General features: G+C 45.9%; 2 protein-coding genes and 1 pseudogene across 8 annotated transcripts in view; 1 reads left to right on the top strand and 2 right to left on the bottom strand.

Annotated features, from left to right (window-relative positions):
• RNF170 (ring finger protein 170) overlaps positions 1 to 3,102 on the bottom strand; it is a 33,541-nt gene extending 30,439 nt beyond the window's left edge. Inside the window, exon 1 of one of the 4 annotated variants that reach the window (XM_055566983.1) lies at positions 2,934 to 3,102. Coding sequence is in view for 2 of the 4 variants with exons in the window: in XM_055566984.1 (XP_055422959.1) it covers positions 1,168 to 1,199 (32 nt within the window). In the remaining 2 variants the exon portion in view is untranslated. Of the gene's footprint in view, positions 1 to 1,167; positions 1,530 to 2,933 lie in introns of those variants that run through there. The other 3 variants (XM_055566985.1, XM_055566984.1, XM_055566982.1) reach the window with 3 other exon arrangements.
• Positions 3,103 to 3,173: 71 nt separating this feature from the next.
• Positions 3,174 to 26,422, top strand: part of HOOK3 (hook microtubule tethering protein 3) — an 87,856-nt gene continuing 64,607 nt past the window's right edge. For 2 of the 4 annotated variants that reach the window (XM_055566977.1, XM_055566981.1), the window contains exons 1-3: positions 3,174 to 3,374; positions 11,805 to 11,890; positions 25,872 to 25,944. In XM_055566977.1, coding sequence (XP_055422952.1) covers positions 3,318 to 3,374; positions 11,805 to 11,890; positions 25,872 to 25,944 — 216 coding nt within the window. In that variant the 5' untranslated portion in view covers positions 3,174 to 3,317. Of the gene's footprint in view, positions 3,375 to 7,624; positions 7,667 to 11,804; positions 11,891 to 25,871; positions 25,945 to 26,422 lie in introns of those variants that run through there. The other 2 variants (XM_055566979.1, XM_055566980.1) reach the window with 2 other exon arrangements.
• On the bottom strand, positions 11,217 to 11,670 carry LOC129644565 (60S ribosomal protein L24-like; annotated as a pseudogene).

The following is a 26,422-nucleotide window of genomic DNA, read 5'->3' as shown; positions in this document are numbered from 1 at the left end:
TTAAAACGCTTACAAGTGGGCAGCTGGCCTGGGAGAGCCAGATTTGTATCTTTCCCAGGATAAAATTCTACAGTCTGAATTCTTTGCCAGGATGTATTACTTTAATAATAAACACAAAGGCCAGTGCCTGCTTCCTCCCTTCAGGGATGAAAATTAGGCTTCAGTGCTCAAAGATTTAAGATGTCTACCATTCATTCCAAGCACCTTAGAGACTGCTGGTTTCCAGGAGGTGGGCACCTTCTGAAGACCTCAGTGACAGGCACTACAGGGCCTCGCACTAAATGCACTACTTGCTTGAAACCCCAAGGAAAGGGTATGAAATTTCTAAAACACGGTATCTCATCTATTTCATAGGATCCTGCTAAATGAAAACGAGTGATCAGTACTCTGTCTTTAACTATTTGAGATTTACAGAAACAAAACACATCGATCTTGGGAATGGTGTTGGTAACTGATAGAAGAGGAACTGATTTCCGCACTGGCTTCATTACTGCTTAGCTGGCCAAGGCTTATCGAGTAGCTTAATATATTGAAGAAAAACGAGTTTTGCAGTCAGACAACTGCATACTCGTGCAAAATCTGGATCTCAGCTTCCTCGTAAGTAAAATACGTAAAATTAACAAACTATGTTGAACTTTTTTGGTAAAAAAAAAAAAAAAAAAAAAAAACCCTTGTTTTGTGGAGTTGATGAGATAATAGGTAAAACATGTGGCATGTTGGCGGGCTCTCAAAAAATGGAAGCTACGATACTTTGATTACTATTATTAACCATCTTCAAGGAGTCCACGGAACCATGATGAAACTTAGCCACGCCTTCCCCACAACTGCACTGAGCAGCATCCCAAGCCCTCTTTAATCAGAGCTCTAAGTATGTATTTCTTGGGAGGACTGGATAAACTTGACACATTGCCACGAAGGACACCACCATGTTTACTTGAAGCTGATAAAACAGCTGTAGATGAGAACTAGCTTCAAAGTAACCAGAGAAAGGAGAGAGCTAAGACAAGTCCCACTTGATTCCCTTTGATCTTTTCCAAAGCTTTCAGGAAAAAAACAGCACAGACAAACAAAGGAAGTGTAGGAAATTCCATAACTTCAAAGGAGAAAACTCAATGTCTTTTTACCCAAATTCATGTAGAAACATGGCTTTTGCAGACAAGTACTCACATGCAAGAAGTTTTTAATATGATTTCCTTCATGGAGGGAAACCGCAGCTACCAAATGGAACGCTCAAGAACACATCACGCACAAGTGCATTGTGGGTGAGCCCTCAAACCTGAGACCTGGGAGGCCAAGGTCAAAGGCCTGAGAAAGGGAGCAGGTGGAGCAAAGATGCTCACGCGGGACAGGCCTTCCAGAAAGGATCCACATTCCAAGAAAGGCTGCACAGGAGGGCAAACCGACTTGCTGACTTCACTTGCCTAACAAGGCAGATGGTCGCTTAACAGCGCCAGGGAGCCTACAGATACAACCTAGCTCAGAATGTAGAAACTCTGGTTCCACAAAGGTCCAGAGGCACCAACAGAGGAAACAAGGGCAGGTGAGGTACATTTTATCACTTCTAAAGGTTTCTCTGCCTTTAAAATAAAATGCTGTAGGGGAGAATATTTAAAAGACCGCTGAGAACACTTCCGGTAAGATTTTCCACATTCACAAAATGAAAAATCTGATAACCGGTACTCTGAAAAGCATCACTAAAAACTCAATGCTTCGACTTCTCTGGTGGTCCAGTGATTAAGAATTTGCCTTGCAATACAGGGGATGCTGGTTCAATCCCTGGTCAGGGAACTAAGACCCTACAGGCCGCAGGGCAACTAACACAACCTACAGAGCACACGTGCCATAACTAGAGATCCTGCTTGCCTCAACAAGATTCCCTGTGCTGCTGCTAAAACCTGATGCAGCCAAATATACATATATGGAAAACAAACAAACAAACCCAATGGTGTCTTGGCAATTCCGAAAGCTCAATGACAAAACCTAATCTTAATGGGTAAAGAGGGCTCCCAAACCTAGTCTTAATGAGAAAAGGGGGCTCCAGGAACTGCAAACCAAAGAAAGGTGTGTGCTGGGAAGCTAATTTTGCTGCACCACAAATAAAAGTCTGGCATCATGCAGTAAAGTTATGCATACCCTATACCTCAAAAATTCTAGGATTCAAAGGCATCTATTCCCCCAAAAAACTTACACGTGGCACCAGTCTATAGAGATAAGAATGTTAGAGCACTGTTCTCAGCCGCAAACTACAAGTGCAAAATTTGCCCAATGACAGTAGCGTGGACAGACGGTTATATTCATACAGTGAAGTACTAGACAGCAGTGAGAACTACCTATGGATCTACACAAACTTACTAGGAATGAAAAGCCACGAAATGACACACACAATTTCGCAGAAGTTCATAAGCAGGCAGAGTAAAAACGGCGTGGTCTAGGCATGCAGACGTCGGTGGGAAAGCTATAAGGAAAAGCAAGAAAGTGAATATCACATAAGTCAGTGGACGGAGGAGGGAAGGTGCTCAGAAAAGGAACAGGAGATGGGGGAGGCAATGCTGTTTTTTTCACCTGCCTGTTTATTACTAACTAGTCTTTAGGCACGCACGCTGTGCGTGCACTTTCCTGCACACGGTGTCTCGCCTAATGATTCATCGGTAACGCTGCAGAGAGTGCATGCTCTGGAACGGGGCGGGGGGTGGGGGTGAAGGCCAGTCCCCTGGCCACTGGGCAAGGAGGGCCAGGCCGCGGTGCTCCGGGGGGTGGTGGAGACCGGCGGCACCACGCTCCCCCCAGCCCGCCGCCCCCCCAGTCCCCCGCCTCCCGGGGCCGCGAGGTCCGCGCGCCCCGAGCTCGCCACGTCGGCCGTCCGGCGCGGGCGCCCGGGGCCTCCCGCCGTCCCGCCCGGGCCCGGGGCCCCGCCGGCGCTCAGCCGCGCGTACCTCTGCAGCGCCGGGGACGCCTCGTAGCTCCCGGCGACCGAGGCGCGGAGTGTTTCCGGGGCCGCCTGCCGCCCCCGCGGCACCACTGGCCGCGGCCCCCGCCTCCTCCTCCTCCCGCGGGCCGGGGCGCGGGCGCGGCGCACGCGCGCTGCGCGCTTCCGTGCGCGGGGGTGGCCGGCGGGCTGCAGGCGGGCTGGGCCGTGCGCGGCGCGGGCCGGCGGGCGGGGCGCGGGCCGGGCGAGGCGGCGGCGGCGCGCCGGTGACGCTGCGGGAGCCGCGGCGGCCTCCAGCGCCGGGCGGAGTCGGCGGCCGCGCGGAGGACGCAACCCGGGCCGCGCCGCGGGCCTTCAGGCGGGGCGGGGCGGCCGAAGCCGCGGCGGGAAGATGTTCAACGTGGAGACCCTGGAGCGGGCGGAGCTGTGCGAGAGCCTCCTCACTTGGGTAGGTGGGCGACGCGCTCCGGAGGGGGGGCCCAGACCTCCGCCAGGCCGCCGTCCCGGGGTCCCCCACCCCCCCCCCACCCCGCGCCCGGCCGGCGCTGCCGTCACATCCGGGGAGCGGAGCCCCCGGTGCTGGGCGGAGGCCCGGGGCCGCCGCGGGGACTGGGGCTGGTGGGGGGCTCCCGGGACCCCGGCCCGAAGCTCCCGCCTTTGTTGTCACGCTGGCAGGACGGCGCAGCCCCGGGCGGGGCGGGGCGGGGGGAGCCGCGCGGGGAGGCGGGCAGGGGGGCTTCCACTGAGGCCCATTCCGGGCATCCGGGAGGAAGGGAGAGGTGCTCGGGATGGAAATAAATCCGCAAGGCTGGGGGATCTGGGAGTCAGTAGTGGGAGTCGACATTTGCGGAGGGGTTGGTGGGGAGCGCCACGCTGTGGCATTCTCAATTTTCAATTATTAAATGTTGATGAAAATTCTTACATGTGCCTATAAAGGTGTTGGTTCTCACGCCAAAAACCGTGCCTGTAGCAGCCTTTTCCACAGCTGGACATTAACACCCAAGCTTGTGTGTTTCTCCTAAGTGTGGTGTCAGTACCTGGGTTGTGCGTGTGCGTGTGTGTGTGTGTATTTGCAGAGCCACGGGATAAACCCCGTACTTCTTTTGGGGAGAGTTCGTTTCACTCACTACTAAAAAACGTTAAATATCACTTTTAGTATCACTTTTAGAATGAAGCACTAATACATTTATGGAGGTGACTACAGCGTATGTATTAATGCTCAAGGTAAGAAACAGATGCCAAACGGATTATATTTAGCGGTGCCTTGGGTGATGAGCTTGGATTGTGGACTTGAGTCTCCTACGTGAGGACCTTCAGCGGAAGGGTTACTGGGGCACTGCCCTAGGCTGGTTGTAACAAATGTAGTGAAAATCGTCTGCCATTGTCATAATTTGTCTTTCGTCACAGATCAAGTTGTGTTTTCTGAAACAGTATGTACCGCGATAGAGGGGTCTGTTTTAGTGACTTTTGCATGAGGCCGTTCTTGGAATTTCAAATTGTTTGCAGTAGAATACAGTTCACACACAGCTTACAGCTAGAGTGAGGTGCAACTTCACGTGGGGAAATGGGTTTCACGGCCGTATTTTAGGGCAGAGACAAAGCTGATAAGGTGCATAATGTGGCCAGAGTTTGACTGGGAGGACAGAGATAAAGGAAAGAATCACCACATTCTTTGATTTTGTGGAAGGACTGGATTTGGCAGAGGTTGTAAACAGAAGGTGGAGGATCTGAAAATGAGCATTTTTGGTCTGTACCCCGCTCAGTGTGCCAGAAAGAAAAAAGCCAAGAGGGCAAGGATGAAGAAAGGTATTAAATCTGAAGTAGGGCTACATTGTTTAAAGTTTGGAAAGACAAGTCACAGAGAAAAGGTGTGTTTGAAGGGCATCTGCCAAAAGGCGGTGATCAGTGCAGTGATTTGGGTGAGAAGTGCTAATAAAAGTAACAGAGGAAGAATCACAGAGGGAAGTTTGAAGGGGCTAACAAAAGCACATCATGGCAGCATCTGTTTAAAATCTGGTAAGTTGTTAAGAAGATAGAGATCATCAAGGTGATCAGCTCCACAGAGTGGTCAAGGGCTCTGGCTTTGTAGAAAACAACCTTTTTGAAATTTCACTGGAAGGCTCATCAAGGAAAGTTTCTAGGGGGAAGATAAGAGATGATCAATGACAAAACTGGAGGGCAGAGTCCAAACAAAGATAATCAATTCTAAGACTTGGAAACATTTTAAAACATTGTACGTTGGATCCTTTCAAAGTAAAGTTGAGTTTACGCTGGGTTTGTTCTTCTAGTTGTTATTAAAAATGTGGAAAATGTCTGAAGTAGCTGAAAATGTGCATTTACTCCAGTAGCTCCCCTCCTGTCTGAAGGCCGGATTAATGCCAAAGACAATTCCAAAACGAAAAGTGAGGAAAGAAAATGTATACTGTACATTCCTCAGAAAAGACCGCCCCCCACATTCGAAATAATTTGCTCTATTTTGTATGAAGTTCTAGCCAACCTGGTTGTGCAATTGCTCTGCGCACAGCAGGTGAAAAGGTAACCGTCCCGCTCAGCAAGATGCAGGCAGTTGTTGTCAGTGACACAGAAGACCCGACAGCTGGGAGTCCAGCCTAGGTCAGTCAGTCCTTGAGCTTCATATATGGCTACAGCCTCCACATTCAATCACTGAAGATTGTAACTATGGTCCTGAATATCAAATAAGAGCTTATTTTCACTCCACAGCATTTGGATTGAGACTAGAGGTATATAGTACATATTAGAAGTTCTTCCTCCAGAAATAGTTGAACTAATGCAGAAAACTAAGATCATGGCATCTGGTCCCATCACTTCATAGGAAATAGATGGGGAAACAGTGGAAACAGTGTCAGACTTTACTTTTGGGGGCTCCAAAATCACTGCAGATGGTGATTGCAGTCATGAAATTAAAAGACGCTTACTCCTTGGAAGGAAAGTTATGACCAACCTAGATAGCATATTGAAAAGCAGAGACATTACTTTGCCAGCAAAAGTCAGTATAGTCAAGGCTATGGTTTTTCCAGTGGTCATCTATGGATGTGAGAGTTGGACTGTGAAGAAAGCTGAGCACGGAAAAATTGATGCTTTTGAACTGTGGTGTTGGAGAAGACTCTTGAGAGTCCCTTGGACTTCAAGGAGATCCATCCAGTCCATCCTGAAGGAGACCACTCCTGGGTGTTCATTGGAAGGACTGATGCTGAGGCTGAAACTCCAGTACTTTGGCCACCTCATGTGAAGAGTTGACTCATTCGAAAAGGCTCTGATGCTGGGAGGGATTGGGGGCAGGAGGAGAAGGGGACGACAGAGGATGAGATGGCTGGATGGCATCATAGACTTGATGGACATGAGTTTGGGTGAGCTCCGGGAGTTGGTGATGGACAGGGAGGCCTGGCGTGCTGCGATTCATGGGGTCGCAAAGAGTCGGACACGACTGAGCAACTGAACTGAACTGAATAGCATCAAGGCACTTGAAAGGATAACTGTAGCCACCTGTACAGAATTCATATCTGTGGGACGTCTGATTGCCCCAAATACTGGCTAAATTCACTGTTGTATCAGAGGTTAGCCCGAGAACCATACGTTCCACATTTTTGTTGAAAGAGCAATGTTTGTTAAGAGACAAAGTATCATCCTACATAGGGAAAATAGTTGAAGCTTAAATTCCGAATCAAAGTGGATGCACCAAGCAAGTTCAGCAGGACGTGCTGGAAAATTTCCACTCTCTCTGTCTCCCCACCCTCTGAGTCAAAATGCACTCTTACCTGTTAGAAAAAGTCTGCCCTACCTAGTACACCTGTCAGGCCTCCTTTCTCAAGCAGTGCAGGAAACGATTGCTCTTTCCTAGGGTTAAGAGACTGAAAAACCAGAAAGAGTCAGGAATGCCCCCAATTAATGTCAGGAAGCTTAGTGAACAGGAACCATCCCCACACAGTGACATCAACACACCCTTGTGAATTTTCACGTGCAGTGGCCTGTGAAACGGCGCACCGGTGCTTACAGTTAGGAAGGGTGTGTTTCTGTGGTGCTCTCTCCCCCGTTCCACTCGCTCTGCCCTTCTAACTCTGTTCTGCTTACCATTGGTGTCCTCTACAGGAGGAATAAAGGAGTCAGATGTACAAAAAGACATAGTTTTTAAAAGCTTTAACTTTCTTATTTTTTTTTTCCTAAGTAGAGGGCCAGTTTAACCTGTTTAGAGTATAGGTTCTGAAATTTGACCACCCGGGTTCAAATCCTGACTTGGCTGCATACTACCTGTGGGTAACTTTGGACGCGAAACTTCACCTGCATTCAGATTGTATTCAGGGTGACACTGAGAAGTGTTTCCTATGCATTTAGTATGGATCAACATAATTGCAGGGCTCGTCAAACTACTGGTTGCCAGGTCCGGATTCCAGAGCCTGTAATTCGGGAGGGCTGGGCTAGGATCTGCTACTCTGCATTTCCAACAGGTTTCCAGGTGGTGCTGTTAGTGACCTGAGCCCCCACGCTGAGAACCACTGCTCCAGAGCAGGGTTTGTTAGCCTTAGCATTGTGGCCAGACGGGACTGGATCACGTTAGTCGTGGGCACTGCCCTGTGCTTCCTGTAGGAGGTTTAATAGTAGCATCCCTGGTCTGTACCTCCTGGATACCAATAGCTCCCACTCAGTTGTTACAACTAGAAATTTCTCATAGGGAGCAAGATCTCCCCCGGTTGAGAATCACTGCTGTGGAGACAGTCATTCCAGGTGAGCTCAAGCTTTCCCCTTCTCATGATTTTGTGGGGGTGGTGAGGTGGAGCTCCGGTTGGTGTTAATAGAGCTTCTTGGAATTAAAAGAGAGGTTATGACCCGTGAGGCAGAGTTTCATGCCCTAATGTGGTTGCCTGCAATTACCTTTAAATTTTAGTCTACTACTATCCTGAAACACCCTGCAGATGTTAACTCAAGAGTTTACGAGAACTGGTAGGTGACAGATTTTTTTTTTTTTTTTTTTTTAATTAAAATACCCATACCACAAAGTTCTTTTGAGGTGCACAATTCAGTGCTCTGTGGTGTGATCACAGATTGTGTAACCATCGCTGCTATCTAATTCCAAGAACATTTTTATCGTCTCGGAAGGGAATTCTGCAGAGTTTGTCTGGGACCTGCATTTACTTTTATCTCAAGGCAGAGATGGACACCCTCGTAAGCAGCTAAAAAACCTCAAAAGCCAACTCAGAGAAAATAATTGTTTGGAAGCCACATTCAAAAAATTAAAATGAAAATAGTTTTAAGTCCCACGAGAGAAACAGATACAGTCTTATAAGTAAATTACTTGCATTATTGCATTGCCTGCTTTATTGAGTTTTTTTCTTCTGATTGCCCAGTGGCAGTTTTCTGATCTTTCATCCTTTGCATTTGGTAGCGCTTTGGATCAGAGGGCTCCACCTGCCAAACCGGTGCCCTAGCACAGAAGATTATTTGGTGAACTTGTTAAAAATAGACTCCCAGCCCTCTCCAACTTCCCAGTTGATTCAGTGTACACCCAGGTCTGGGAACTACTGCTTAAGGCTTTTACAGATACCTAATGTCCATCTGTTTTCTTGTTCATTCTTAAAGCTCCCCTCCAGAAGCTATTTTTCCCAATTCCAAGGTTGAAAAACTGGTATTATAAGAGGTAAAATGGCATACCCAAGGTCACACAGCCAGCAAATTAGGCACAAACCTGGAGATAGAGTTAGTTCTTTTGTTTTTTGAGGGGAGGGGGATGGCCACGTGGCAGGTGGGATTCTTTTTCCCCAACTAGGGATCAGACCCGTGCCCCCTGCTTTGGAAGCATGGAGTCTTAACCACTGGACTGCCAGCGAAGTCGCTGGAGTTACTGTTTACCTTCCGAGCGTGCTCAGTGAGAGGTCTTCTGGGTCAGGCTGGGGGTCAGGAGATGAGTGAGGTGTGCACTCGCCCGCTGCTCTTTTTTATTCTAAGCCTACAAGAAAGAGATGTATTCAGCAAATGTAGGATGACCGTGTGGACTTAGTTCTTTTTAAACTACTCAATACGTTGTTACCACCACATTATCATTGAGAAGGCGGCGGGCGAGGGTGTGGAGTAAAATTCAGTGTCATTTCCTACAGGTGATGTTTATCAGGTCCATTTATTCATTTACTAACAATATATTCAGCCTCTGCCACCCATAAGGTTAATGTGTTGGGGGGGGGGGAGGGGCCTGACAGGCCCTCTTTCATCACCTCTCCCAAATAGACATCTGAGTGAAAACCACTCGCTACACGATCTTTTAACTCATTTCCTTAGTGTAACCATCTCCACCCACCAGACTTTGCAGAAAGTGTGAAGAAGCTACTGACTGCACTTGTTCATCGTTCTTGGTTTAAAGATTTGATAGATGGCGCGGCGCAGAGACGCGGACACTGCCCCGCTGTGGGACAGTGGCTTGCTGCAGCATTTGTCACGGGCAGCTTGGCGATATTTATTAGAAACTTTAAAATGTTCGTACACTTTGGTCCAGCAAATTTACTTCTAGGAATATGACCCTGTAAGTAAAACGTATTGAAGGCAGATGGTCCGCTGAACATTATTTGCAGTGTTTCCATGGTTGTTACCTGGTTTGACCTCAGCTGTGTTAACATGCAGTCAAGGCTATGGTTTTTCCGATAGTCATGTATGGATGTGAGAGTTGAACCATAAAGAAAGCTGAGCACCAAAGAATTGATGCTTTTGAACTGTGGTGTTGAAGAAGACTCTTGAGAGTCCCTTGGACTGCAAGGAGATCAAACCAGTCTATCCTAAAGGAAATCAGTCCTGAATATTCATTGGCAGGATTGATGCTGAAGCTCCAATACTTTGGCCACCTGACGTGAAGAACTGACTCACTGGATAAGACCCTGATGCTGGGAAAGATTGAAGGCAGGAGGAGAAGGGGACGACAGAGGATGATATGGTTGGATGGCATCACCAACTCGATGGACATGAGTGTGAGCAGGCTCCGGGAGTTGGTGATGGACAGAGAAGCCTGGCGTGGTGCAGTCCGTGGGGTTGCAAAGAGTTGGACACAACTGAGCGACTGAACTGAATTGAACTGTGTGAACATGTAAACCTGTTATGTTAACACAGGCCTCCCTGCATCCTCCGTGCAGGCCTTTCTTCACGCTGCAGCTGCTGCAATCCTTGTACTATGCAGATGGCTCAGCCTCCCCCTCCTGCTTAGAATCCTTTGCCTGTTCCCCTTGCTCTGAGGATCAAGTCCTAATGTGGCTTGTGAGGATTTGCAGGATGGTGCTTCCTTCTTTAACCGTGTCTTCCACCGTTTACCCTCTTCCCTGTTTTATCCTCTGATGCCCATACTCTTCCATTTTACTAACCTATAAACTGCGGAGTACAGCCTTTATCTGTTCTCAGAGATTATTTCTTTCCAAGTCCTGGTTGCAGTACTGAGTAGAATCATTGTTGGCTCAGCGTGTTATCTTGCTCAGAAATAACAAATGTGGCTACTGATTCTCAGCTATATCATGTTAGTTGTAATTCATGATATGTTTCAAATTAAAGTGAATTGAGGATATAACCCAGCTGTAGCTGTGATTTCTACGTATGTGTAAAGCTGTTTTGGTTCTTTCTTTTTTCTGGCTGCGCCCCTTGCAGCATGCAAGATCCTGGATCCCCAACCAGGGATCAGATCCGTGCCCCCAGCAGTGGACGTGCAGAGTCTTAACCCCTGGACCACCAGGAAGTCCCCCATGATAACGTTGGTTCTGAGTGAAAGAAATCTCAGCTTGGCCAGATGTAAAGAAGGGATGGATCTCGCATCACAGGAGGCTCTGAGGTTTAGTTTGGTGGCTCAATTTTGCCCTGTAGGACCTCATTCTTCCTGTTCCTCTTCTCTGCCATTTACTGCATTGGCCTCATCCTAACAGTCACAAGATGCCTGCTCATGGCCATCGAGGCCGCCAGCATCCTTATTCACACCAGGGGAGGTTGGCTTTCCCTCCCTGGAAGCCCACGTAAGCCTCTCTCTGCGTCCGTTTGGTCCAGATTGTCTTTGCCTGAGCGCCCATGAGCCAGTCACTGGCAGAGGGAATGCAGGTGCCCTGACTTTCTTAGGTGATTATCTCTGAGGATGCTGAATGTGGGGAAGCTGCCCAGACTCTGCCACAGTTCCTTTTACCAAAAGGAAAAAATTTCACTGCAGCCTGCAGGAAATTCCCCATAAGGGAAAACATTTCTTACTGTTCTGCTTTTTTTTTTTTTTTAAACAGATCTTTATTTAAAACTCCAATCTGCCCAGCTTAGCGTTTCCACCAGCTCAGGGAGCAGAAACCTTCACAGGCTTCCCAGTCTTCTGCTGAGATGCTGCCTTCGTGGGAGCCTTTGCAGCAGCCATTGCTGCCCTTTTAGATGCTCGCTTAGCCTTTTTTGCTTCCTTGGCGGCCCTGCCAGTTTCTTCTCATTGAGGCTTCCGAAGTTCAGGTTCTGATTTCCTCTTGGCCATCACATCAGCAGGAGATGCACCCGTTTCAGCCGTCTGGAATTTGAGTGCACGGCAGGGTCTTTTCTTCTGACTGTCCCATTCTGTGCTTGCTTCTGTAGAGGACAGTCCAGTTGATCTGATGAGGATTCCTCTTGGAGAGGAATGCCAGCTCACATTTTGCATCAAGAAACTGGAAAACCTTCCCATTGATCCAGGCATAGCGCCCCCCATGCCCTGGGTAGATCTTGAACCCCCTGAAATGGCCCAGCTCCACCTTCAGGGCGGCTAATGCTGGGAAGAAGGAAAGATCTGTTCTGCTTTTTTAAAATGTATTCACCTCCAAGATGAGGTAAAGAAGCCTGAGAATTCTGCTGTATGGTTAACTGTGAAATCTTTCTTTTTTTTTTCCCCCTTTTTTTCCAGATCCAGACATTTAAGGTGGACGCACCATGCCAGACCGTGGAAGATTTAACGAATGGGGTTGTGATGGCCCAGGTTCTTCAAAAGATGTAAGCATAAATCGCTTTATCTTTTTCTGTGTTATGTACATGGGTATTTATTAGATGGAAAACATGGACCAAAAAATAGTGTTTGCATGACACATGAGTTGCCTGTAGACTGAGAACTGAGAGGCACGTGTGGTTTTGGTGGTCCATGCTTGTTTCAGCTGCAGGGTGGTTAAGGCTGCAATTGTTACAGTACTCCAGCAGTTTTGGAATTCTTCATGTGTTTTTTCAGCAAGTGTGGCAGACATTTTCATGTTAGCATCCCAATTTTGCCATTCTAGAACGCTCTTAAGAGGCTTCCTCTTTCTGTAGGACTCTGCCCAGATGTCTCCTCAGCAAGGCTTATACTTTTATATTTTATAAATATGTTTCCTTTATAAAATAAAGGAAAGGCATGCCCCATGTTCTGTGTCCCTGTTAACCTTCTGTGTGCTTCTAGAGGTAGGCAGCACCGTCTCATATGCCATGTATTTGGCTTGTTTATTTGTTATCTGCTGCCTGCAGAGAGACACACACACACACACACACACACACGTAAGCTCCACTTGGACGTGGGAGGTTTCTTTTGTTCATTGCTTTATCCTGGCACCTAGGGCAGTACCTGGTTTTGGAGTAAGCCATCTGAAAATGCCCTTCTTTGTGGATCCAAATAGTCAAATGTCAGCATCTCTGTTGGTTCTGCCTGTATTGTGGGTGCTCTGTTTACTGACTGATGGAAGGAGTGAGATACTCGTTTGAGATATATGATATAAAATAATGCCAGTTCTTTCCTTCTGAGCGCTTTGAAAGCATAATAATAAAATTGATATTATCAGGTTGTCTTGAACTTTTGACCTAGGAATTTTCAAGTAAAGGATTACCTGTGAATTTACGATGTCATTAGGTGTGACGTGATCTGGGGGACACGGTTGTCTATTGAAGCCTGAGACAGTGAGAGATTTGCCTGTGACTTGCTGAGGTTTCCTGCAGCTTGGTCGAGGACCGGTGTCGTCACTGAAGGCTTCTTGCTATTGCTCGCCTTGCAGGGAGCGGTGTAGAGCTGCTCGTCTCAGACACCTGCATTTTGGGGAATCTGCCTGCCTTTCACATTAGGGGTCCATGCCTGAGAACTATAGCTTGCCGTCTTCTGCACTCACATGGCACATCCCTCCTGATACACAGGCGTGTAGGCTTTTTGGTGGAACTCAAGGAGGCTTGCCTAAAACCTGACCAGCCCTGGTTCTAACGCTGAGAAGAATGGGCTTGTGATTTCCATGGTCACCTTTAAGTGGTGCCCTGATAGCGTTTTAAACAGTCTCGAGGGTTTCACTCAAATTCTTAGTAAGAATTATTTGTGGGCAAGTGGGCATAGCTACGTGAGCTTTCCAAGTCGGTGTTAGTAAATGAGTTTTTTGTTTAAGTTACTTTGGGTAGGATTTCTCTCAATTGTAGAAACCAGGAGAAGGCCTGTTTGTACATACTATTTTACCAAACCAAGATCATAACATGCATGATGTTCTGCCAAGTGGTTGTTCTAATTTACTGTAGTCTTGTAGATGTATTTCTCATCAAGATTTCACTCTTTTTTCTCAAAATGAATCCCTTTTTTTTCATTTTGTTGTGGTATAACACAGACCAAAAAGCATACTAAAAAAAAGTGACAAATTTATGTGTATGTTTGTATGTATTGTATGCATGGATGTGTGCACACATTGGTGTGACCACCACCCGGTAGAACTGTATAACGTTTCAGGCTCCCAGATAGTTCCCCGCGTGCCCTTCCGTAATCAATACCCCTTGTCTCCAAGATAGCCATGATTCTGAGTTCCACACCATCCTTCTTACAAGTGGAATCTTACAATTGATACCCTTTTGTGTCTGATTATTTCAACATAATGTCTTCATGACTCATCCATGTTGTTCTGTATTATCTATTTTAAATAATTGCGTCATACAGCTTCACAGAAGCTTCCTCCTCTGTCAGTTTGATATTTCCTGAACAGCTACTCTGTGTCCAGCGCTGGTGACAGAAGGGGGAAGCACAGACCGCAGGGTAACTGCGTTCAGAGAGTTCATAACCTGCAGAGAAACGGATTTTTAAATAACTATGGAAACAAACTTGCTAATATAACAAGCGCTGCAGAGAAAGTTGTGAAAGTTTCGAAGTTAGCAGGCAGCTCTGCAGGGCTCGCATTCAGAAGAGTCCAAGAGGAAGATGTCCATTTGGGTGTCTCTCAGTGGAAGCCGTGAGTGTGGATTATTACATTGCTCAGGGAAGAATATGGAGTAAGAAGAACACATGTGTACATGAAGCCTTGGAGACCTTCGATGTTCAGCTGCTGGTCAGAACATCTACCAGCAGAGGGACCAGGACAACCCCAGGAACGCCTGCGAAATGTGGATGCCCAGAGAAAGGGCAGGTCTCTTCATTTGTCTGAGCCAAGCAGTTAAACTGGATCTTTTCTGTTGTTTTAGTAGAAATTTTATCAAATATATTCATAGTATCCTTATTGTTAGTACAACTTATTTTTCTCTCTCCTCTTTTAAGTCATTTTCTGCTCATCTGCTTTTCTGCTTCCAGCATCTTGTTGCTGCGTTCTCTCTTGCTGTTTGCCCATGTAGGTTCACCTCTCCTGTTTTTTGTTTTTAATCAGTAGACTTTGTTTTTTGGAGCAATTTTAGTTTCACAGCAAAACTGAGTGGAAAAAAGTTTCAGTATGAGACGATGAGAAAGTCCTGGGGGTGGATGGTGGTGATGGTCGGACAACAGTGTGAACGTACTTAATGGTCTGGATGATAAATCATACGTATATTTTACTACAATAAGAGAAGTTTTTAAAAACTGAGCCAACAGTCTGGTGAGTCCCCACCTGCTCCGTGCCGCACCCCATGCAGACTCTCCCCCGCTGTCAGTCCCCACCGCGTGGGACGCTTGTTACCATTGCTGAGCCCGCGTGGAAGCATCGTCATCACCCAGCTCCCAGTTTACGGCAGCGTTCACTCCATGTCATACACTCGAGTTTCATTACAGCGCAGAGAATAGCATCTGCCCTGAAAATCCCAGAGCTCTGCCTAGTCAGCCCCCACCCCCCAGTCACGGATCTTTTTATTGTCTCCACTGTTTGGCCTTTTCCGGTCACACAGGATGTAGACTGACTTCTTTTCACTTAATAATGCGCATTTACGATTCCTCCTTGTCTCTTCATTTCTTTTGAGGGCTTACCCCTCCTTTTTTAAATAGCTTTGTTGAAATCAAAGTGAGGTGCATTGAATTGCACATTTGTAGAGTAGAATTTGATGGGTTTTGTTTTTTTTTTTTTTTTAACTGGTGGAGATGCCCAGGAAACTGTCAAGATAATGAGCATATCAATCACTTCAAAAGATTTTTCTCAGCCCCTCCTTCCAGCACCCACCACCCCACCCTTCCACATCCCCAGGGCAACCACGGATTTGCTTTTTGTCAGTTAATTTGCATTTTATAGAGAGTTATGTAAATAGGCTCATAGTATGTTTTGCCTTTATAGGGAGAGGTGGTGGCTTCCTTTAGTGCAACACAATCAGAGGTTCCTCCGTATTGTTGCCCGTGTTCCTGGAGTGCACGATGTTCCATTGTACAGGCACGCTAATCCGTCCCTCCACTCCTGGGCTACTGTAGTCCGGGCTGTTGCAGGTAGAGTGAGGCTCTGCTAGCATCACAGTCGATCACAAATGCTGTGAGCATTGGTGTCCCCATCTTTGTATGGACATACACTTCGATTTCTCTTGGGCAAAATTCCATGTAAGGGTGAAATGACTGGTTGTATGTTTAATGTTCAAGAAGCTGCCAGTTTGTTTCTGAAGTGAGTGCACCACGCACATTTCCACAAGCAGTGTGTGAGTCTTCCGGTTGCCCCACGGCCTCAGCAACACTTGCTGAAGCCGGTGTTGTTCATTATAGCCATTCTAGTGGCTGTCTAAGGGTGCATCACTGTGGGGTTTATTTGTATTTCTCTCAATACGATGACTAGTGACGTTGGGCATCTTTTCGTGTGTGTGTGTGTGTGTGTGTGTATACACATGTCTATATCTCCTTTGGTGAACAGTTTGTGGTAGTCTTTTTTTAAATTTTTTAAACCTGAATATAATTGATTCACAAAGCTGTGTTAGCTTTTGGTGTACAGCAGGGTGATTCAATTATACACATATATTTAAAATCTTATTTTCTATCAGAGTTTATTACAGTTTATTATATACAGGTCCCTGTGCCACACAGTAGGACTTTATTTTACATATGGTAATTTATATCTGCTAACCCCAAACTCCTAATGTATCTGTTGTCTACCCTCTTTCCCCGTTGGTAAACATAGGTTTGTTTTGTGTCCCTGCATCCACTTCTGTTTACGGACAGGTTCGTTTGTGCCATATTTTAGATTCCACATATGAGTGATATCATATAGTATTTGTCTTTCTCTTTGACTTCCTTCACTTAGTATGATAATCTCTAGTTGTATCCATGTTGCTACAGATAGTATTATTTTCTTCTTTTTTATGGCTGAGTAATATTGCATTGTATATACGTACCACATCTTCTTTATCCATTCCTCTGTTGATGGACATGTAGGTTGCTTCCATGTCTTGGTTATTATAAATTGTGCTGCTGTGAACATTGGGCTGCATGTATCTTTTCCAGTTAGAGTTTTTTTTCCCCCAGATACATACCCAGGAATGGGATTGCAGGATCATATGGTAGTTTTTTAGTTTTTTAAGGAACCTCCATACTCCTCGCCATAGTGGCTGCTCCGGTTGACATTCCCACCAGCAGAGTGGGAGGGTTCCCTTTTCTCTGTCCCCTCTCCTGTCTGCCTTTTTTTTGATGCTTTTATTTATTTATTGGCTGTGCTGGGTCTCTGTTGCTGTGCAGGCTTTTCTCTCGCTGCGGAGCGCAGGGGCTGCTCTTCACTGCGGTGCGTGAGCTTCTGTCTGCAGTGGCCTCCCTTGTTGCGGGGCACGGGCTCTGGGCGTGCTGGCTTCAGTCGCGGCAGCCCCTGGGCTCAGGAATCACGTCTCCCGGGCTCTAGAGCACAGACTCACTAGCTGTGGCTCACGGGCTTAGTTGCTCCGTGGCATGTGGGGTTTTCCTGGCCCAGGGATCAAACCCATGTCTCCTGCATTGGCAGGTGGATTCTTTACCACTGAGCCAGCAGGGAAGCCCCTTTTGCCTATTTTTTTAATTGAATTGTCTGTCTGTTTGAATTTATAGTTCTTTATTCTAAATACATGTTCGCTCTCAGATGTAGGTTTTAAAATATTTTCTCCCAGCCTGAGGCTTCCCTTTTAACTTTATTAATAGTGTCTTTGCAGAGCAAATGTTTTTGAACTTTTTATTATTAAATAATTATTATTTAATAATAATTTTTTTTTAGTTCACCTGTTTTGTTTTTTAAACTGTATTAAGAAACCTTTACCAGACCCAGGGTCACTAAGATTCTCTCCTGTGTTTTTCTCCTGAAGTTTTATAGTTTCAGTGCTTATATTTAGGTCTGTGATGCAGCTGAGCCTGGCTGGTAAAAACACTGGCATGCTGGGATGCGTTATCCTGCGTTTCCCGGCGGGAACCTTTGGTCATCCGGTATCAGTGCCGCCCCAGCCCTGCCGTCTCCTTCTGGGGGGCTGCCTCCCGCTGTCCCGTCTGCAGACCCCCAGCACCGCGTCCCCCCTCTCTCCTCTGATCACCTTCCAAGATAGGGGCCATCATACTTCTGAGAACGTTGAGACACACACAGGAAAGTCTCCCTGGCATCCCCGACTCTGTCCCCCCGCCGCCCCACCGCTGCCAGCATCCGTGTCACCGCCTCGCTGCCCGTTGCTGCCTGCGGGCTGGGCTGGGGCCCGCCGTCACGCCCACCCCTGTGGGCCCTCTGCTTCTCTCCCCTGCTCTGCGGGGTCACATCCACCAGCAGGCTTCTGTGTCTAACAGACTTCGCAGGACCCTGCTCCTGTCCACCAGCACGCCAGTCCTGCTCCCGGCGGAGCGCCTGTCCCTGACCAACCCCCCCAACCTCTCTCACATCCACTTCCGGCAGTGTCCCCACCATCACGTTGGAGCCGCTCTTGTTCGGGACCTCAGTTACCTGCGTGCTGCTGCTGCCGTTCTCCGTCCTCTCCTGGACCGGCAGGAACACTCGAGGATCTCTCAGTCCTTGCCGGGACCAATGAGAACGCTCCAGGGACAGATGCTCATCTGCTTACTGCTTCTTCCTTCTGACACTCACTCACATTTGGCCTCCAGAGTGCTGTGGCCGGCCGGATTGCTCTCCTGTCTCGCTGGGTGGTCTGCATTTCCTGGGCTGGTCTCCCTCTCCTGTGCTCCCTCCTTGGGGTGCAGAGCCTTAGACTCAGGCCTCACCCCTCTTCCCTTCTCTTTGGTTTGCTTCACCTCTTGATGATTCGTCTCATGGCCTGGAATATCATCTGTATCCTGATGATGCTCAGATTTTATCTCCAGCGTGAATCTCTCCTCTGGCAGCTGGACTTGGTTTAGGCTCAGCATCTCCAGTCGATCTGAAAGACATCTCAGAGTCATCACATCTAAAGCTAAGCCCTGCCTTCTACCCAGACCCACTCAGTCAGACGTCCTCTAGTTTCAGTGGTTGGCATTGCTGGCCTTGAGCTGCTCAGATCTTAAAACCTCTCTCCGATTTCTCCACATCCCACATCCAACCCATAGCAGATACTGATAGCTACGTTTTTAAACTATCGCTAAATCTAGCCTTTAGATCTGACTTCCAGGTTACAGAGAGCTACAGAGGAAGAGGTGAAAATAACTCACGAGGAAAGGGCCAGACAAATCCAGAAAGTGGACTGTTCTGCGGGACAATTGACTTGGTCTGTTCAGCAAGAAAGGGGTGAACAGTTCTAGATCAGAAGGCACGGACAGACAGACACTGACCGAACACGTCGGATGTCTCTTCTTGGAAGACCTACCATGGCCAGCAACGTGGACACCCCCGAGGACGTTGTGTCAGGCGGTAGCCGACTGGCTGCCAGGAGGCCAGACTCCACCCGTGACGTCTGGGAGGTGTCTGAGGTGGTCAGACTCGTGGAGCAGTGGCTGCCAGGGACTGGGATTTGGGGAAATGGGGAGTTGCTATTCTGCAAGTATAGAGTTCCCGTTCCACGCGATGCACAGGCTCTAGGCCTGCCGTGCTGCGCTGCACCTGGGGCTAACGCCTGAACCCCGACCTTGAATGTCTCTTGAGAGGGCAGAGCTCACGTTAAGTGTTCTTACCACAGCTTCAAAAACAAAAAAAGCAAGTACAGTGCATGACTCTTGGGTTTTGTTTAAACAAAGACACCTCAAGGATGTAATGGAGGAGATTTGAATGTAGACTGAATATCAGATGGTATTCTGGGGGCGTTTCTTTGTTATGTGAGGTGTAGCATCAGAACTGTGGTGGGTGAGGTGAAGGTAAGTGCCTCACTTATCAGAGGTGTATTGTGGAATTTTTAGGACTGAAAAAGGTTTATGATGAAAACTACTCGCTTTACTGCTGCTGTATTGGTCTAGCCGCCCTGATGGTGTTAATTTCCAGGCTAGCGTCGGTGTCTCTGCAGTTGCCTGTCTGCAGACTGACGTGCGTGCACCAGCCAGAGGGTTTCTTGGTCAGGTGTCCAGCTTCAGGCCAGCCCTGGCGCCCCAGGTCACTCGGGGTGAAAACCGAGGGCCCACAATGACACATCAGAGTCCACGTGACCTGCACACTTGGCACCATCCTGACCTCACTTTCCTGTGTTCTTTCCCGCACTGGCTCCAGGCTCATCCTCACGAGTCTCCTGCCCCAGGGCTTTGGCACGGCCTGGCCCGCTGCCCCCAATGTTTATCAGTCAGACCTCCAAATGCCACTCCTCCTCACCAGCCGCCAGGCACCCTCGATAGCCGTCCGTCTCCCCATGTACCCCCCCCCACCCCGATCACCTGTTTAACTTGCTGCCACCCTCACCTTCTAGACCCACTTGTCCGGCTCTGCAGTAGGTGTTCTGTAAACGTTAGCTGAGTGAATGAATATGGAATTACAAACGTTGACTTTGAAATGAAAAGAAAGCAACTTTTATCTTCTTTTATCCTTTATCTCCAAGAAGAGTTCCCCGCTCTTATGTCATTTTCTATCAAGTTTCCCTGACGCCAACATCCCGAGGAGACTCAGGCCCCACGAGTTGAGGTCGAAGTCCTTTGATTCTGACACTTAGGGCAGACTTAGCGTTAAGGCCCAGTCCCACGCGACCGCCCCCACTGCAGACGCCACGTGGATATGGGTGGGGTCCTGGGGCACCCACACTCCTGCCCAGCCAACTGCAAATGCTGGAGTTCCTATGAACCCCCTCGCGTTTGATATTTGCGAGAACGACACAAAACTCAGGGAAGCCCTGTGCTTAGGATAAACAGTTTTATTGTAAAAGATCCAACTCAGGAACCAAATGAAAGAGTTGCCCAGGGGAGCGTGGGGTTGAGGGCAGGGCAGAGCTCCGTGTCCCCGGTGCACTGCCCTCCCAGCACAGGGCTGTACTCACCCACCGAGGCTCCTGAACTCTATTGTACGGAGTTTATTTGGGGTTTTCACTACAGAGCCATAAGTGAAGTCATTAGCCTCAGGGAAGTTTGAACTTTATCTCCATCCCTTCCTGGAGGTTGGGGGTGGGGCTGTACATTCCTCTGGGACCAGCCAGGGTCCTGAAGCTGTCTAGGGGTCCCACAGTGAGTCACCCCCTTAGCATTAGCTCGAGTATGGCTGGAAACAGCTCATGATGAATTGTAAAAGACACCCCATCACTCAGGAAACTCACAGGGTTTTAGGAGTTCAGCCTCAGGAACCAGAGACAAAGACCAAACCTATTTCTTGTTCTACCACAACCACATATTGATTGAAAGAGCCAGATCAGAAGTTGTAAGAGGTGCCTCTCAGTGCCGTCAGGTTTTATATTTCAGAGACCAAGAACGAGGGAAAAGAAAGGAGATGAAATGACGGTCAAGCTGTGGACAGTGGTGGAAGGGCCGTTTGGGCCTGTGGGACTGGATCGCCTGCCTTGGTTTAGATAAAGCCTGTCCCTTCGGAGCCTGTGTTGCTCATTCAGACACAGCCGCGGCTAAAGCATAGTTCACTTTATTTTTGTTGTCATTAAGGATGTAAAATATAAATATCATAGCTAACTCTTCAATATCCATTTAATGGCAGAGGACCAAAATGATCGTTTTAGGTAATGAAAAGATCATGAGAAAATAGACCTAAGAATCAACATATCTATTTAAAAAAATAGTGAAGTTTGCTACTAAAAATGCCGTATCAAGGATATTTGTATAATGTAGCTGATTCACTTTGTTGTATAGTAGAAACTGACCCAACGCTGTAAAGGAACTGTACCCCGGTTGTTTTAATGCCTTATTAAGAAATCAAATCAAACTGCAGTGTTTGTTTCAGACCTCCTCTTCATTTGGGGGATTCAGGAAGGATATTATGGTACTTTAATAATTGCAGCAGTAGAAATAAAATTTAATGTTTTGGTTTCTGTGGAGGCAGTTGACTACAGGAAGACAGTGTATTTGTGGAATTACATGAAAGATTAAAATTAACGGACTTTTCCTTTAGCTTAAACTGTGACAAAGGAGCTATAGCCAAGTAGTTGTGTTACTGGAAAAGTCGAGGAAATGGCTTTGTATGTTTTGTGGTTGGTTTGTGTTGTTTTCTTAGCAGAGTCAGGACGTAGTAAGAAGCTAAAGATAGTCCCTTACTCATGAGGAACACTCCCAGTAAGATTATCCCTTGTTGGTTACATATCTATGCAGAACTATAATCTGTTCCGATTTTGGAGAAGATTGCCTTTATGTTGTTTGATCCTAGCCTGAGAACGTTAATTAGGGTTTTTAAGAAAACACTGAAAATTGTCAACTACGTAGAGAAACAGAGTTATGGCTAGATGCCGGCACATTGAGTCAAAGTTCTTGACTACAAAAAGTCACTTTAAAGGGAAGCCGGCTGGGGACCACTGTTCCTTTTTTTTTTAAATTGAAGCATAGCTGATTTACGGTGTTAATTACTGCTGTGCAGCCAAGTGATTCAGTTTTACATACACGTGCTTTTTAAAAAAATACTCTTTTCCATTATGATTTCTCCCAGGATGTTGAATACAGTTCCCTGGGCTGTACAGTAGGACCTCGTTGTGTATTCTCTATCCAACAGTTTACATCTGCAACCCCGCCTCCCCCCCAGCCCTCCCCCACTTCCTCCCTCCCCGCCCCCCTCCCAGTCTGCTGTCTGCCTCCGTGGTTCTGTTCTGCTTCATAGATAGTTCATTTGTGTCGTAGTTTAGATCTGTGGACTCCTGTTGTTGCTGTTGTGTTCCACCCAAGTGGCAGATGGGAAGCTTATTCAGTAAAAGCGCTGTGACTTTTTCCAAACGTTGTTCGGTGCTGGGGACTGCCGTGTGTCAGACCCGAGGTGCTCGGCGGACAGTGGTGGCCGGGACTACTCATCTGTTGTCAGAAAAACGGCAGTACCATCAGCTGTGCCGCTTAACTAGTGAACGTGGGGCGATCACTCGCCTCCTGAGTCTGACGTTCCGCAGTGTCACGCGGGGACGCTGATAACCTTCCTGGCAGGGTCACCATGAACGCGGGGTGCCGGGCTCCGTGACGCGGACGCTCCCGGCGCTGAGTACAGGGTAGTAACAGCTGCCTGGGCTGTCCTTCCTTCTCTGCTTAGGCGCCGTTTTGGGGTTCTGATGCGGTGGTCCTTTTAGGAAGAAACAAACTGTATCATAGTGCTTGGCTTGAAATGTTTTATTCAGATTTTTCTAAGTTCTTCGATTTGTGTTACTCTAAATTTGTAAATGAAGTATTTCATAGTCTTGGAGTTCTCAGAGTGTATAGTTTCTTAAACATTGTAAAGCATTCTTTTTTATAAGTTAAGGGGTTTCCTGTTGAGATGGAAGTCTCTCTTAGCTGTGTGACCCTGAATCGCAACTCAACCAGTAAGTCTCGTTTGCCTTTGGCTTTGGGTGAGCATCCCCCACTTAGCACCAGATTCACAAGTTGCCCTGCTCTGAGTCCTTCTTATTTGGAAAGACTGTTCCTTGGCTGGCAGTGATAATGATTTTTAGATTATGGTTTTTTCAATGATTTAAGTATTAGAAATATGGGATTTTTTATTTTCTGAATTATTTTCATGATAATGCTTTAATATTTTAATAGAATTCACTTACATTGTTGTTTTTTCTTTGCATAATATATTGTTGCAAGAGGTTTTAAGCCAAGAGGCCTCTTTTTGGGGGGTTGTCTGCCCAGTGTGTGTCCCGCTCCCTCCATCCTTCTGGTCACGTGACAGTCAGACTGGGGATGGAAACAGACTCTGGCTTCGTCGTTTGCAGTTTCCTGGGAATTTAAAATTGGGATTGGCTGGGGGCTGCTCTTCAAAAACTCTCTCCTTGAACTGGCATGGTGAAGACTTGGAGCATGTGTGGAGACACAGAAAAAGCTGGTCTTCAGAGAGAAAATGTATGGATGGGCAGAAGCAAAGGGGAAAGTCAGGCGAGTACCATCCAGACTCCTAACAGCCTTCCTGTCCTTGGTCTAGTTCTCGAGGAGGCCCCACTGCCTTTTTGCACCGTAACGTACCTCAGCGGTTTTCTGCAAGTTCCTTCGTTTTGCAGTTTTACTCAAATTAGTTTTGACTAAAGAAGCTACAATAAGCTTGGAACAAAAATAGTTGAGTGTGAATATCTACATGCAGAAGAATGAAGTTAGACCCTTTACTTACATTATGCACATGGGCCATAACCTACCAAAAACACACCTACATTTAAAACTAAAGCTGTTGAAAATCATAGAAGAAGACATAGGAGTAAGTCCTCCTGACCTTGAATTAGGCAAAACCTTCTTAGATATACTACAAAAAGCAGACATAGATGAAATTGAACTTTATCAAGATTAAAAACAATTGTGCCACAAATTGTGCCATCAAGAAGTTGTAAAAAGATAACTCACAGAATGCAAGAAAATATTTACACATCTTATGTCTGATAAGGGGCTTTTATCCTGAATACTGGAAAAAAAAACCCAAAACCAAAAACTAACAACTCAAAAAAAAAAAAAAAAACCCAATTGTTAAATTGGAAAGACTCTGAATAGACTTATCCAAAGAGGATATACAGATGGCCAATAAACAAACACATGAAAAGATGCTCCACATTATTAGTTATTACGACGATGCAGATCACAACCACAGTGAAACAGTACTTCACATCCATTCTGACAGACATAGCTAAAAAGAGGGATAGCACCAAATAGCAAGACTGGAAAAAATGGAGCTGATGTGTGCTGCTGGTGAGAATGTAAAGCGGTACAGCTGCTTTGGGAAACAGTTTAGTCATCTTTCACGTGTTAAACGGGGTTGTTAGGGGACCCAGCAATTGCGTTCCTAGGCACATACCCACATGAAGTATGTATATCAGCCGATGAATAGATAAACAAAGTATAGTGTATCCATAAACGGAATATTATTGAGCCTTAAAAAGGAAAGAAGGGATGACACATGCTGCAACATGGATGAACTTTAAAAAACATGCTGAATGAAGGAAAGCAGACACAAAAACCCACACAGTGCATAATTTCATGAAACGTACAAAACGGCAAACTTAGGAAGGTAAAAAGCAGATTAGTAATTCCTAGCGGCCAAAAAGAGAAATAGGAGTGATGGCTAAATGAATAAAGGATTTCTTTGGGGGATGATGGAGAAGTTCTAAAATTAGATTGTGGTAATGTGAATATACTAAAATCCACTTCAAACAGGTGAGTTGTATGGTCTGTGAATTATATCTCAATTAAAAAAATTAAAGAGACAATAAAGTGAATATGTTAACTTTGGTACAGGCTTCAAAAATAATCATAGTAGATTTCTATGGAGATAACTTATTTGTAACTTTTTTCATAAATACATATGCCTAACTAAGTACATCTTTCTTTTTTAATAATAAAATTTTGAAACTCTAGATAGCATGTTATTTCATTTAAAGATAACTTAGAAATTTAGTACTGATTGTGCATGTCAGTTTGAGTGACAGTTTAAATTGAGACTGTTGATTTTGTCTTAACATGTTTTTCTGGTTGCTGTTACATTTTTTGTGTGAATGGAGACAGTTATGTTGTGAATAGATCTTTCAACTCAGCACTTGCCTAGAGCAGGTCAGAGGTGTTCAACCTGTGGTCTTAAACAAATACAATTTAATTTCTTAGAGCATCTGTGTCAAGAACTTCAAGATGAATATCATGCCAGGCTAAAAGCTTTTTTATTTTCTTTCTTTCTAGTATTTATAGACGTTTTGGAGGTTTTCCTAAGAAAAATAAGCATAAGTATATTCAGGTTATATCCTTGTTTCGGTTTGTCCACACCGAATCCAAGTGTTATCTTAGATTTAGGGCTTCTGCAAACAGAAACAGTATCCAGTTTTGTCTGATGCCTACTATTACATAAACAGGTCTCTGTTTATATTCTTTAAGCACATTAAAATTTTAGTAACGTTGTTGGTGACCTTCAAAGTAGTAAGGGATGAAAGGCATTGAAATATTAACCAAATAGCTTATTTTAACCTTCTTCCTAATATATTTCATTGACCTTTTTAAAACAATTGTCATTGACTTTGACTGTTTTTAGATATTAGTGTGGTATCTACTAATTCCAGATTAGTGTATAGTTTTAAAAATATATTTAACTTTATGTTATCACTTTTCACCTTTTAGCTTGTTTTTGATTAAAAAATGTTTTTAATGAGCTGATAATGGTTGATTTTAGAGAAACTTACTGTAATTGCATTCAGTCTCATGTATTGAATTATTTTGTGACTTATATGTGTCAAATACATTTTTACATAACAATTAAGTGATGATGCCAAATGAATTTCAGTTGTGTTTGTGTGTGTGTGTGTTGTTTTAGCTTGAGAGCTACATGATCGTAATATGCTAGCTTTTTCTTATTTGCAGAGATCCTGCGTATTTTGATGAAAATTGGTTAAACAGAATCAAGACTGAAGTAGGAGATAACTGGAGGCTGAAGGTATTTTATTTTTATGTCTTTTGTTTGGGCCACTGTGACACTTGCTGCCTTTTGGTCTGATGTGTCTGACGTAGCGTTTGGTGAATAACCTAGAACTAAAGATGGGGGCAAGCTGAAACTGCTCACCACAATGCTGTCTAGTGAAGCACAGTGATCAGGCTCCAGAGCCGGGCTGCCTCCTGTGTCCACAGCCCAGCCCAGTGCTCACGACCCCGGCCAAGTCTTCAGCCCTTCAGAGCCTGAGTTTCCCATTTGTAAAATGAGGGTTGTGACAGGATCCACCCCACGGAAATAAACGAGTTAACGCATGTAATGTACTTCGGACAGTCATGTTAGTTGCTAGTGTTGTTACTAAAGATGAGGAAATATTGATCATTATTAACTGTGTCCACAGCACTCAGAGAATGAGTTATTTTTATTTCCATTCTAATAACCTTAGTTTTCAGTACTTCTCAAGCATCTTTGAGCAAAACCCACA

Source organism: Bubalus kerabau, chromosome 2 (assembly GCF_029407905.1).
Source record: "Bubalus kerabau isolate K-KA32 ecotype Philippines breed swamp buffalo chromosome 2, PCC_UOA_SB_1v2, whole genome shotgun sequence".
Classification (NCBI taxonomy): domain Eukaryota; kingdom Metazoa; phylum Chordata; class Mammalia; order Artiodactyla; family Bovidae; genus Bubalus; species Bubalus kerabau.
The sequence above is the reverse complement of the archived record's forward strand: the minus strand, read 5'-3'. Positions and strand labels throughout refer to the sequence as shown.